This window comes from Corvus hawaiiensis, chromosome 2, assembly GCF_020740725.1.
Source record: "Corvus hawaiiensis isolate bCorHaw1 chromosome 2, bCorHaw1.pri.cur, whole genome shotgun sequence".
Lineage (NCBI taxonomy): Eukaryota > Metazoa > Chordata > Aves > Passeriformes > Corvidae > Corvus > Corvus hawaiiensis.
This window is the reverse complement of record NC_063214.1, coordinates 107,935,676-107,949,775: the sequence shown is the minus strand read 5'-3', so window position 1 is coordinate 107,949,775 and position 14,100 is coordinate 107,935,676. Positions and strand designations below refer to the sequence as shown.

Genomic DNA, 14,100 nt, shown 5'->3' with positions numbered 1-14,100 from the left:
CATGCAGCATAAAGGGTTATAAAGATAATGACTTGAGAATATTACAGTGGTAAGGGTGACATCACTGCAACGGGCAAAGTGACATCTGGCTGTGGTCAGATACAGGTGCTCTTGGGTTCTGTATGTTTGTTTTCTCTGACATCTGGATAGTGCAACTCTGAGTTTTCTTCCTCTGAAGAACAAAATGTCATGTCTAATACACTTTTCTGCTGCTAGGAACGTCCTTACAAATGTATAAGGCTGGCTTTTCATGTGTAAAGTGACAGTATGAGAGCCACCAAGCAGTTTTTCTTGTACTGTTAAACCTGGTTGAGTCACTGCTCTCTGCTCTGCAAATCGAAGGCTTCTCAACTCTTTCAGCCAGGTACTGGCTGTTGTTACTGCCTGGGCAGAGTTACTGGTGATGCTCATGATGTCAGTGTTGCTACTTCTGCTTCATACTGGATCACACAAGCATGGAATTGAGGTCAACATATTAAAATCTAAATAAACACTTCCATGTTTTCTAGCATTTAAATGGGATAGCTTTTTCAAGAAGAAGATGTGAAAAAATCTGGACAACTTCCCACAAGTGTCATGCATCAGCTAGGTTTGCCAGCTTTCTCTTAAAATCCATTTGGACAGAATTTCTACTGGTGATGATGGTAATTTTCTAATGTATCCAACAGAAAGCCATTCAAGCAGTGACTGGGGAATGGAATCAAAACAATCAGAGTGTTCTTTTTTAAATAATTACATTAAAGCATCCACTTAACTGGATAATATTAGATTTACGAAATAAAGCTTACAAAATGAAACAACGTATAAATGAATGTCAATTTAGTACACTCTTGCCTTATACATTATCAAAAGGATTTTACATATACTATGGTGATTTAGATTTTTAAAAAATGTTAAATACACTGAACAGTTTTGGTATTCATTTCCACAAAATAATGTCCTAAGACACTATTCATTATAGAACAGCAGAGCGTGGAAAATATTTTGCGTCAAAATAATCTTCAGGGCATCTTTACTTTTGGACATCTCATACTGTTAAAATAAGGAAAGAAATTTAAAAACATGATGTGAGAAGAGAGTGGAAGTAAAATTTAGCTGTGTCCTCCAGAGAGTACATTGAAAATTAATTATTTTTAGAAATACACTGTGGAGATTGATTCTAGTTTTCTCTGCTTTCTTTCAGTTAACCTTATTGTGTATGCGATGTGTGTGTGTGTTTGTGAATTAAGAATGCAAGACAAGTAGTCATGATAATTCTTGTTATTTAATAGATTTTTTTCTCTTGTTTTAAAAATATTAGTTTTGAAGAGCTGGTAAAAGTATTCAGCAGACTCTTACCGAATTCAGGGTTAGCAATGTTTTTACAATACTTAGCTGGAAAATGTAGTTTGTGGCTAACTGCCCCAGATTTTGAGTGAATGAAAATAAATATCCAAAGACAAGGACAGAGTTGTGACTTTGTGGAAAGGGAATAGTATGCTTTTCCAGTTTTCCTTGTGCACTTCAGAAATCTGGGTAAATATTTTGATGTGACCAGGAAACCTGAGCAACTAAATGAAAGAGTCTTATTTTCTGGCCTTAGAAGCATCTTTGTATAGAAAATTACTTTTGAAATTTAAACTTTGAGTAGGAAGAACTTAAGAGATAAACTAAGACAAATAAGTAGATATATAGGATTTCCCTGAGAATTGCTGGTACGTATCTTGTGAATAGATTTGAATAAAACAAAATTTGGAAGTATGAGAGGGAATTTCATGTTACTGAAAACCAAACAGCTTTATTTTTCATCCCTGATGTGTGAAACTGTCATACTGAAGGCAGAGTTATGAGGTACAGGAGAACATGAGAGGACGAAATATTGTACTGTGGGATAAAGAGGGAGAAAGGAAGCTGAAATTCTTGTTTTGATTACCTGTGTCTCCAACCTTTGTTTTCTAAATGACAAATAAATGACTTCCTATTAAACTGTCAATGGTCTAATGTTAAGGGATGGTTGGTTCTGTTTCAGGATTTGTGTAACTGTGTAAATAAATGGAGACCAGACCATTTATTTTGATTTGTGTGTGCATTTAATAAATATTTAAAATACAGGAAATATGGAATTGACCAATACTTGGCCAGCATCACCCTTATTATACTCAAGCTTCCTTTTTGCCTTTTTAAATGACTTTTTCCAGGTATTGAATGTTTATTTGTGTGGGCTTGGTCACAGCGAGTGTGAGATAAAGCTTATTTAGATGAGGAAGCAAGTGATTTTTTTAAAAAAACATATTAAGTAAGAAAGATAAACATGATTTTTAAGGATTCAGAGTGTTTAAATTGTTGGCTTAGGAGCTTCTTGTAGCTGCTAGAATATCTGGCCTTAGCAGATTAACTAGTAATTACCAACTACGTTTGACCAGGCTAGTTACTCGCCTCCCCCCTTTATAGGTGAAGGCTCTTTCCCCAGCACTTCGGCTGTTCAGTGTACTCATGTGACTCTTGTCACTGTTCACACCCTGTTAAGTACTTCAGAAAAAATTAAGTCCAAAGCAAACAAACTCTTTCCATGTGACAACTTAAATTTAGTGTTAGCATTGGTGGTAGATAATGAAATATGTGTTGAAAATGCCTAGGTCTGAAAGTACCTGCAAATACTCACTAATTCAATGCAGTAGTCACTGACTGAGCAGCAGCACTTACATGACAGAGGGACAGAAAATGGATGAAAAGTGACCATATGTAGGGTCAGCCCGTTTTCTTTAAATGACTGAAGGCTAAATGGAGACACTGTTATGGGAATGTATGAGTTTCATTCCCTTAAATGGGTACTTGGTACAGCTACCTGCTTTCATCACTAGCAGGTGCACTGATGCACTGAGACACTGCTCACCTTTCACAAGTCTGCTTTTCCCCCTGCCTATAGGTTAGTGAGAGCCACCTCTGCCCCTGAGCACTTCTGTGTTGTGTGGAGCAGTGCAGACATCCAAACCAGTTTGTGTAGCGTCAGTTTACAATTGTGCTCCATTTCCCCAGCCCTGTGTGGGGTTTCCTCTCAGTTGTGGATTTCAAGCTTCTTCCCAGGCCCTTGGATCTGTTTGCTGCTTGTTTGCTCTGTATTCATCTTCCTCTTCCTCTAGCAGAATATCCTCAATGGGCCTTGTTTCTTTGCAGTTTTATTCTGGGATAAAAAGGCATAGCTTTGCCTTTTGTACTTTTCAGTGTAGTATTATGTGTGTTCAGCTCTGTTTCCTTTTCAGCGGTATCTGTTCCCAGGCCACCACTCCCATGAATTCTGCGAAGTGTCCGCCACAGCCCTTGTCTAGAGGGGTTAATGACTTTCTTGAAGGAGTCTGTTAGTTGATTTGGGATTATGAGTATGCTGTTTACAAAATAGAGCACATCTATGTTTGGGTGTTTCTTTAAACCACTGCTGTGTGGCTGCTCCTAGATAATTTCTTTTTTTCTCAATATTTCCCCATTTAGTGGATCACAGAGGAGAGGAAATGTGCATGCAAAGTGTAAGAAGGGCTGAGAGGTTTGAGGTCTTGTTTTTCCTGAGGAATGGGCCTAAAAACTTTATTTCCTGATGAGGCCTGGTAAAATCAGTAGGACTGCCTGAGTATAAGTGTTCTCCTTGGCCTGAAGGAAATGCATCAAGAAGGGCTCCCAATGAAAACAAAGGAAGAAATGGTTTATGCTGTGCTGTCAAGCTTAATACTGTAAAGGTAAAAAACCCCTACATCTGAACTTAAAGCATTTTGCAGTGAAGGAGGTTAAATCTAAATACATCTAGAATATCCTGTAATTTCTAGAAGATATCAGAGTATCTAGAAGAAGGAGTGTTGTTTTTTGCCTCCCCAGTAAAAAATACAGTTGAGGAGCAGGGTGGATAGAGTACTCTTATGAATTGCCTCGCAAATTTCTCTGCTTTGCCTGAAACTTCTTAAGTTCAATATTTGCTACAAATGGAAGGATACTCCTTCTGCTAAGTGAGATTTCTCCCCATTCTTTTCAAGAGATATTTGTATTTATATTAATTATCCAATGATTGTCTTAATTTTCTATGATTTGTATTGTGCATACACATTTATCTTTTATGGCAGGGAGCTACTTTCAAGGAAGGCTGCTCTTGGGGAACAAAATCTAAGTCATATATTGTCATTTTTCCTGTCATCCTGAGAATTGTATAAGTCAATATTTAGAATTTTAAGGCATAGATCTGCATATATATAATTGGAGTCATAGCAGTTTAATAGTTAAAGTTGCACTAAAGTCTGCTGGAAATGTAGGTGAGTCCTCTTCAACACAGAGGAGTAACACTCAGTGTCTTCCCTCAGGTCACAATACTCAGACCAGGAGTGTATCAAATGTTCAAAATGAATAAATATTTTCTTGATAAATTGGTGAGTAAAAAGAATTGTTAATGCTTAGATCAAAAAATAGGTCTTTCTTCTACGTATGACATATGCTACTTTTCCCTCTTGATTCTTGTTTAAAGGTAAAAATGAAAACTAATGTATTAAGTTTTTAAATTTAAAAATACCTAAAGGAAATTTCCCTGGGTATTTGTAGATGCTGAAATCTTGTTTCTGCTGGCTGAATCAGTCTGCATCATCTGCACCATCATTCAGTGATGCTCAGCAAGGCAAACGGGTTCAGAGGACTCAGTTCTGGAGCTCCAATATGCCTTTATATATGGTCAGACTGCACCAGTTCATCATCCTTGATGACTCCTATGCACCTGCTGTCTGCTTTCTTTCTTTAACTCTCATCTTTAAACTTTCATTTCCCCTCAACAGAACTGCATAATCAGTGCTTTTCTTTTACCTCTATCTTATTTACAGTAACAATGAGCCTCAAGCATACTGGTACCACATGGTACGTTGGGAGAAACCATAAAATAGCTGTCTCTGCTTGGAAGGAGACTTATCCAAATAAAGATCATACTTTCTTATGCAACTTGTCTGTGAACAGGAAACCTGCTGAGTGTGCTAAGTAGGTACACATCATTTTTTCTCATGTGGACTTGACCATTATACGTCCTATACAGTTTTGGTTGTTTTGTAATACAAGCCAGTAAGCCTGTGTGGCTCTGATAGCCATGAAGGTTTGTTTAAAGTTTCATGATGGCTGAATAAACACTAGATTGAGAAACTGCAAAGGTAGTTTCAGTATGATGCATGACTTCAAAGGTAGCATGCCAATCTCTTTTGCAAACATTGAGTAACTATGAGATTAAGTAATTTGAGGTGAGGATTGTGGTCACCAAATCTTCTCCCATCTATGACGCTAGGCTGCACCTCTCCTACAAATACCAATGGTATATCAAACTCTCTCAAGCAGTTGTAGCACCCATCACACATTTTTTAGTCTTGAGCAACACTCTCTGCTGTTCTGGGTCAGTGTTGAGCATGGTTATTTCTTCTATTTGCATTCTTTATACCTCTTTTCTCTTGGATAAAACCAAGATACAGGAGGTCGTTTTGCTAGAATAGCTTGACCTATACATCTCCTTTCCCCTCCTTTTTCTTTTTTTCCCCAGCTGTAAAAGAGCAGACAGAATATATGAAGAGCCTAAAAAATTCTACTATGAAAATCTTTGTCCAGCGACCTCCACTCTACTAAGAGAAAACAGTCTCAAGTGTAGAGGACAGCTGCTGCATTTCTAGAGGCTTTTTGAGACCCATTGGTTAAGGTTTGGGTCAATTTTCCCAGCTACTAAGATTTTATGAATAGGGCTATCTTTTCTAAATATCAGATCTCTAGAATTAAGTCTAATACCACCAAAGAAACATGTGACCTACATTTTATAAAGGAATTTCCATGGTTCCAGGACATCTTTTAATGGGGATTATTAAAATTGTTCTGAATCTTTTCATTTCATACAGTTTGGGGTTTTTTTCCCCTAAGAAACTACCTCTGGGTTTGAGCATATCAGCAACATGCCAGAACTCAAAAGGCTATCCAGACAAAAAGGAATCCATAAGGTATATCGCCCCGTTCCAAACTACATGAATTAACCTGTACCTGCTGTAATGTTTGCAGGAAGAAAGGTCCAATTAAGATGGAAAATAATTAAATAACAAATTTTGCTTGACAGCTGCAAGGGTTGTAAGACTTGAGGAACATGACTGTCAGAAGTGCTGAGGAACTGCTTCTGCCATCGGTTACATCTTGAAATTGTTGGTACTTAGCACCAGGAAAAACTGGAATCATAATACATTGTCTTGTGAAGCTGTGGCAGGTGGATGCCAGCAATATTTATAAAGAGACCTCTAGCCCTAAACTGTCAGACTGCAGAAGGAAGAGTGTTAAATTCTAATCTCTGATTTACAAGTCTGGCAGTGCATACTATTCACATGGTGTGTGATTTGAATAATGATGTGTCTACTCCTGATCTCATTAACCCTGATTTAATCCAGGTTTCTTATTTCATTAATTCCTGCAAGCTTTCATACAACTGGCTACACAAACAAACAAAGCCCTAAAAATCCTGTAATGCTGTAACTATCTTTCTATCTAAATATTTTCATGGTCCCTGGTTTTTGTCTTGAAAAAATCTCAGCTTGTTTGAGGGGACTCTTTTAAGATAGTGATTCATCTTCAAGAATCTCAGTTTTAATTTTACATGCAGTGGAATTACCCAACACTTGCCCTCCCTATGCAGGTTCAGTGGACTTCTCTGCATAACCTTAATAGATATATACTGCAGAGAGTTGAGCAATGTGTTGGTTCAATAGAATATTTGATGAGAGGTCTGTCAAAGAACAATAGGAATTTCTGTAATTTGCCCTAACCTTTTTATGGCACAGTTCTTCATTCTATAATGCAGAATTATGTGATTGAAGACCTCTATAGGAATTTGTACAATTTTTTGTGACTTGCTAATTGGATAGAAAAATGGCTGTTTGGACCATCACCAAGGTTTTTTTAAGTGTGGTTGAAATGAAAATTTTGAAATTCTGTGCCAGCTGTATTTTATGTATTTTGTATGTTTTTGTGTAGCTCAGTGACTTCCTTTCCATTTGTGTGGGGTTTTTTTGTTGTTGTTGTTTCTCTTTCACTGTACAACATCATTTAGAAAAGATAAATCATTTAATAAAAAAACCTTCCATATGATTTTAAACAGAGAATGCAAGATACTGGGTGAGTCAGTTAATGTTCTCATTAGAAAATCCTGCTGTTAAGGATCATCTGGTTTGTGATAGGATTTTGCATAAAGGATTTATGTGACTTTGTCTCTCTCTAAATCTGTCTGTCATAGAGATAGCTTATCTGCTATCTATCTAACATGTTACAATTTGTGATAATGTCTCCCAGCACTTTTTTCTTAAGAATATATGTCGTTGCGTTTTTCTGTATTGGTCATCTCTTCAAATTGGTATGGTTGTGAGAAAGAACATAACTATAACAGTAGTTTCTTATACATATTATAAGCTTCTTATATAGATACGTATGCTTTATGTGCTAATATGCACGGAGTTTTTTATACTGACAGCAGAAATATTTCTACTACACGAAATATCCATTTTTCACCATCTAAAACTGTAGTCTGATGCATTTTTTAATAAGGCCAGGTTTCTATGGGGAAAAACTGTTAGCGTGCTAAATTCTTGCATATCCCACTCTCTACTCAAAGAAATGAGGAATGACATTGCACTTTCAGGCAAAGTTAACAATGCTTCTAATAGCTGGACAAAAATGGAACTTTTGTGTGGAGAAATTTATTTTTATTTGAAACTGCTTGAGTAATTTCATTCTGCTGGAGCTGGACTGGGGGGAGGATGGCTGAGAAGCACCTTTTGTGCCTCCCCACAGTATTCAAGGATGCAGGGAGGAGCACCTGCACAGATGTGTGTGTGGATGTGCTGAGAACACTGCGTGGCTGAAATGCACACAAATGCACTGTGCTGTTGCCAAACACAGGTGCAAGGCAGGAGTTCCAGCTGATAAAAGCCTGGCTGGCCATCTATTGGCATGAAGATTGTAGAGATGGGGGAGAAGGGTGCCAGTTAAAGAGTCTGGTTGTCAAACACCTTCCCCATGGCAACAATGCCTTTTGCCCTTAATCCCAGTACTCACATATGTTGCAAATATGTAAAACAAAACAAATTCTCAGCCCCAGATTAAAACTGGGAAGGAGTGTATACTGCAGGGATTCATGGGCAGGTGTTAGCAGACAACTCTACAGCAGTATGAAATCAGGAAGTTGCTTCCAGTTCATCTGCAGGCTGTGAGACCCGCTGCAGTCATACAGTGTGATTCTCTGGGAGGTTTCTGAAATGCAAAGTCCATGTCAGCTCTGCAACTTGCCTACTCTAAATCTTAGAGTCTTTGGGTCATCATCTCTCAAGTGTCTCATACATGGATGGTGTGTCTCTCTGTTCTGGTGACAAGGTGACGGGTTTGGTTTTCCTCACCTTTTAAATAAATTTATAACAAGCTTCTGCTTTTGTACTTCTCACCTACTTTGGGGAACCTGCACATAAAGATCAACAAATGTATTCACTGTTTTTCAAAGTCTTCCTTAGAGGTGTCTTGTCACAGTGCTTACAAAATGCTAGAGTGCTTATGCACCCGGCCTGTGCCAATCGCTTCTGCTTCTTTGTGCTTCCTGCCATCTGCTGTGTCTGTTCATCAGTTATGCTTTTGCTTACACCTAGGTTGTGAGGCCTCAGGGAGAGGTACTGTCATTTGAAAAAAAATGGGTCAGGACGAATCAAGTGGCTTGGAGTGGCATCCAGCACACCATGTTTTTCCTATTTCCCTTCTTTTATTGCTCCAGTTATAATTTTCAGTCTTGATCTGTTAAGTGCATTAGGATGTAATGAATTGCTTGCTTTGGTGGTAGCAAAGCTGATCACTGATGTAGCCAAGCACGTCTCCAAAACCCAAACCACAATGTGCAGAGGGTGTATTCTTTTTTCTTCCTGGCTTTCTCTGAGACAGGTGGTGTTTTGTGATTGTTTGTTTTACAAGGTGCTCTCCACTTTTCTTACTGTTGTATTCCTTGCTGTTTCTTGTAGCCTCCATCTCCCTTCCCCCTCTGCCTCCCCCATGTTTCTTTAATCTTTTCTTTTTTTTGGTAATTAAAAAAACCACAGTAAACTAATTGGTATAGGTAAATATGAGCTGTCTCCTTTTGAACTGAAATATGAAGTGTGAGGCTAAAGGATGGAACAAGATTTCTTGAACTGAGTGAATGCAGAAACACACACGTTCAGAGAAAAGCAGAGCTGAAAGATTGCATAAGACTCAACAAATCTGAGAGTTTTGTTAATTTTATTACAAAGCATGCACTCATCTCTCTAAAAGCACAAGGCTTTCTACATATGTAAGAGTGTAAATCCTATCCAGAAGATCTTTGCTTATCAGAAAGATGTGCAAAAGACACAACAAATCTGTATCAAAAAAGGAAGAATGTGGAGATTCTTTAAAAGAGGAGCTTGAGTTTGCTGTAGTAGACTGGTTATTGATGTGTAGAAGAGGAGCAGAGGATGTAAGTGTGGCACAGTGTGGTCTCCTGTGGTAGGGAGGGCATTGTAGCATGGGCATCTCCTGCTGGGATAAACAGGGAGAGTTCACACAAGGATATCACAGAGAAGACACCAGCAGTTTAAGCCCAAGCAGGTTGCACTGTGCCGTCAGTGCAGTACTTTTGTGGTTAATGTAGAATACACTGGATGCAGGAATTAATGTTTTTTTCATAACAACTGCTGGTTTGTCACTTCATAGTAAATTTGTTTGTTGCCAGTTGTTTGGATTAAATCTGACGCATTAATTTTTCTACATGGATGTTTTCAAGTGCCCCACTATTGTCTCAAATGTTTGAGGTATGACCTTTGTAATAAGTAAAGTTTATAAATAAAATTAGTACTAAAATGAATATTTAAATGCTCTAAGAACAATGCACATGACAGATGGGCTGTAGAAGCCTTTACTTAAGGCTGTGTAATGAATTTAACTTTGTGCAGGCTGGTTCTAGGTGTACAATAAATAGTGGAACAGTGTCCTGACATGAAGCTTTGCAGTGTTCATAAGACCTTTCCATCTGAGAAGCAAGGGTGGCACTATGGGCTTACCTGAGCAGCCACGAAAGCAGCACTTCTGGCTGTGTTCAAGGCTTCATTTGTGCTGGGAGAGAGCAAATCAGTGCATCTGTTTTATGTAACACAACAAGAAAAACAAAGGAGGGTAAAGCAGGTCAGAGTCCTCATCCTTAAGGTGCCCGTTCTGCTAGAGTAGATACATTGTTCAGTATGTAAAACTTCCTGAGCAAATAACACTTTTCTCTATCAAGCTGTAAATCAGATAGAAGTCATGTGAGCCGCAGAAACAGACTTGATTTTAAAGGCTAGATACAAAAACCGGAGAGGTTTAGGAGGCTGTGGTTAGAAATAACCCCAGGACTAGGTGGTACTAGCACAAACCTGGAGGCTCATGAACTCTAACCCTGTCTTTTTTTTTTTCCTCAATCACATGCCTGACAGACAGCTGGGAATGTTTCCTATAAATTTGGGATAAGCTGATAGTGAAAAAGAAGAGAGGATGTGGAATCCTGCAGCAATGAAACAAGAGCGTATCTTTTGTCACAAGCTCAGAGGATGTGTGCAGTAGCAGTTTGGGATCTGTGCCTCTCTTAGAAGCTGGGGATCACTGCTAAGGTAGAACAATCTCCAAACCATCCTTCTCCCTCTGCTTGCTGACAGAGCCACTGGGGAGTGTCTCCTGTCATGACCAGCTGATGGGGAGATCTCAGTCTTGATCACAGTGCTTGAAGGTCCTATGTCCTCCCTCTGTGTCTTGGACCTGGTATTGCCCTGGAAAGAGAAACTAAAGGCTACTATTGCAGAAGCCAGGAAAAGAAAAGCTAGGTAGTTTCTTATTTGTCCCTGAAATGTTGTCATATTGCTTTTTACAGAAAGTGAAGCTCATGCTATGAAAGTATATTGTATTTTAGTGCTGGCAACATCTTTCTGGTTGAAAATAATTTTTGTCTTGATTCTAGTTCAGTTGCTGGGAAAGTTTGTTCCAACCTCGCTTCAGGGTGTATTGTTTATTTATACTAGAACTACAAGATTCTTGAAAATCAGAGTTATGTTTCTAACTGAGCACATTTATAATTTTTCCATAACCCTTAACTCATTTTAGTGAAAATATCATAGGAAATTTCTTGGGAGGACTAAATATTGAATTGATGTACTGTCCAGCAGAGTTTTATTTTGAGGCATTTAATATAAACTGATAATTGAACTCACATATTGTTTGAAGTTACAGACATTTGTTTGCAGGAAATCATGGTGGTATTTGTCTCTTGAAATGTAAAGTATGGTTTTGAGAAAAGGGATTGAAGGAAAAGCATTCTGTATGTCAGAGGGGTCAAAGTGCTCCTCACATTTCCACTGTCATCTTTTGATAATTCAAAGGTGTTGTGTTGTTTCCTCTTGGCTGTGTATGGTTCTGGGCTCTTATTCCTGCTCCCGTATTTGTCTTCAAGCAGGGCACGTGCTGCAGACTTTTAAATTGTGAAAGACTCATTATTTCTCAGCTTTTAACTCTTTCAGTATGCGTCTTTTTTTCAAAAGCTTTGATTTTGATTAAACCTCTTGCTCCCAGGATGCAAGAACTGTTGTTCCCCTTATATGGAAGCCACAGATAAATCACCTTATAGTCTGATAGTGATTTTTCTCATAATTTTTCATGGCTCCCAACAGCTTTGAGGAATGAAGTACTGACTTTAGGATTTTGTACCTGCAGCAGTACAAAATAGCATTTTGTTTCATTTAGAGTCACGGAAAAGGTTGCAGCAATTTCCTCAAATGTTTTCAGCTGAGTTTCCTGTAAAGGTCAGAACTGCTAGAATAAAAAAAAGTGAAACGTTGGTGTAGGTAAAATGGCAGAAGTTCTTGTACTTTCCTAACTGTAACTTTTGTGGCTGACCTAATTCAAGCATTTGCTCTAATTTCAGGGAAGCTTTTTGATAGAGGGGTGGAAACTTCAGCACGTAAAGACACATAAAGAGAAAAGACTTTTTTCTTGAAACGTAACAAATGGTGAAATTCTGAAAAAAAGCTAGGTGTTGCAAACAGCAGTAGAAAAACTATGGTTTCTTTTTGAAAGCTGTTAACTGCTCTTTTTGTCTCTCTTCAGATTGACAAAGCATGTGTCATTTCAATGAGTAATAGTTTCTGACTTACAAAAGATGAGGTACTTAATTTATAAATTTTATATGTTGAAATAGCCATTTAATAGGGTACAGGTATACTTGAATATATTGTATTTTCCTATGTGATGGGATTCCATCACACTATGTAATTTGCTGTTACTTGAAGTTTTGTCACATTGTAAAGCTGATGAGCTTAAGGATAATATCTTTCAAATTTCCTGTGGCTTATACTGATGTAGGATTGGATTAGAGAAGATCCAAAAAAAACCAGCTCAGGTATTGTCTAAGATTTTGTGTTTGTTTGGATTTCAAAGTTTTCTAGAAGAAAAGAATCTTTTCACAGTGATTTGGCTGTTGGTATGTATGCAGTATGGTTGAATCCGAGTTACAAAAAAAATAATATTTTTTAATGTATTAAATGGGCTTTATTGCCCCATAATATCTTTGAAAATTTAATATTTCATGGAATGAAGCTTATTTTTAAAGTTCACAATTACGTTTTTTTCAGTGTTTCTCAGATTGAGGATGCTTCTTCTGAGTATGAACTGCTTATCATATTGGAATCACACTGAAACCCACGTATACAGGAGATGGAAGCTGTCTTAAAATTTCTGGCATCAAGAGGCCCTCTTTTAGGTTTAGTGGTTCAAATGCAAGATTACTTACTTAAGGGTTGGGTTCCTGAGGCATAGACTCTTGAAAATGATCTGCTATTAACCTGCAGTTATCTCTATGTGAGCTAGGAAAGAAGTGCATCATTTAGATCCACGAAATTTATACCAGGCAGTGCTCCAAAATCAAGAACTAAATAGTCCCAAAGATTAGGTTTAGAGATATTTTTGAAACTGTTAGCACTGTGAGAGCCTTCCTCTTTGCAAGTGGGTTGTGTGAGTGAGACAGCTGCTCATTCTGCAGAAACCTCTCACAGGAATGGAGAGATAAAGAGCCAAGTGCTGCACTCAGGATCCCTTTGAGCTCCTTCTCCTGAGACTCTGTGTGGGGTTTCCACTGACAACTGTCTTGTGAATTTGGTTCTGGGAAGGGCTCTTGAGGTCGTCAAGCCTGTTCCAGATAGTTTCACCACAGGGATTCCTGGTGAAGGTTCTCACACTGTGTCCCTTAGAGGAGACTCAGCAAGGCTCAGACGTCCTGCAGTACCAGTCCACCCACCCTGCTCTACTCAAGGGCAGATTGGCCCACAGTGAATGGTGGTTGTATCTGATTAGGGTGGGAATATATCTGCTGTAGTCAAAATAAAACCAGAAACCAGTGCAAAAGTCCTGGTCAGGAGGTGCACTGAAGTCCTTGCTGAGCAGACAGCAGGTTGCTCTTTTCCCACTATATTAGAGCAATATAATGTAGTCAAAAATCTTACCTGTCTAGTTTCTCCTCTCTTTTATTACACAAGCTTCTTTTTCAAGACACAGCAGTCCTTGAACTTGAAACTGGACTATTAGTTTCTGTTCATCCTCCTTTAGCATTTAAATTCAGCTGTTCTTGAACTACTTACGGCAGACTGAGGACTTCTATCCTAACTTTTTTGCTTTCTTCTTATTTGTGTACATGGAATTCCTTCTTTAAAAGAAATAATATCTGCAAACTTCAACTTGAAATCAGAACTAAAAATAGATTTTGTCATACACCAGGGAAGTTCCCACAAGCCACCTTTGATACGCATGGGTTTGCAAGCTCATTTGCCTACTCTTTCCTCGTGTGTTAGGCTTCGACTCCTTGCAGATCTGGAAGGATTGGGTTACACAGAGAGATTTCTATAACTGCTACTGATGCTGCACCAAGGTTTTAGGGCCATTGTAGTTCATTTACCAAATATATAGGGTAGTCATGTTCAGTGTACTTTTTGCAGTAAAATAAAGTGAGCTGACTTGGTATATCTGTTTGGCCAGAGTTGTTTGTGTTTGTTTTCACTTCATTTTTCAAGAAGAAATGCAATT

General features: G+C 38.3%; 1 protein-coding gene across 11 annotated transcripts in view; it reads left to right on the top strand.

Annotated features, from left to right (window-relative positions):
- SH3KBP1 (SH3 domain containing kinase binding protein 1) overlaps positions 1 to 14,100 on the top strand; it is a 215,736-nt gene that overhangs the window by 61,989 nt on the left and 139,647 nt on the right. Inside the window, exon 1 of one of the 11 annotated variants that reach the window (XM_048287387.1) lies at positions 4,324 to 4,385. The exons of the other annotated variants lie outside the window; for them this stretch is intronic. Within the exon in view, the coding sequence (XP_048143344.1) occupies positions 4,350 to 4,385 (36 nt within the window). The 5' untranslated portion in view covers positions 4,324 to 4,349. Of the gene's footprint in view, positions 1 to 4,323; positions 4,386 to 14,100 lie in introns of those variants that run through there. 11 annotated transcript variants of the gene reach the window in all.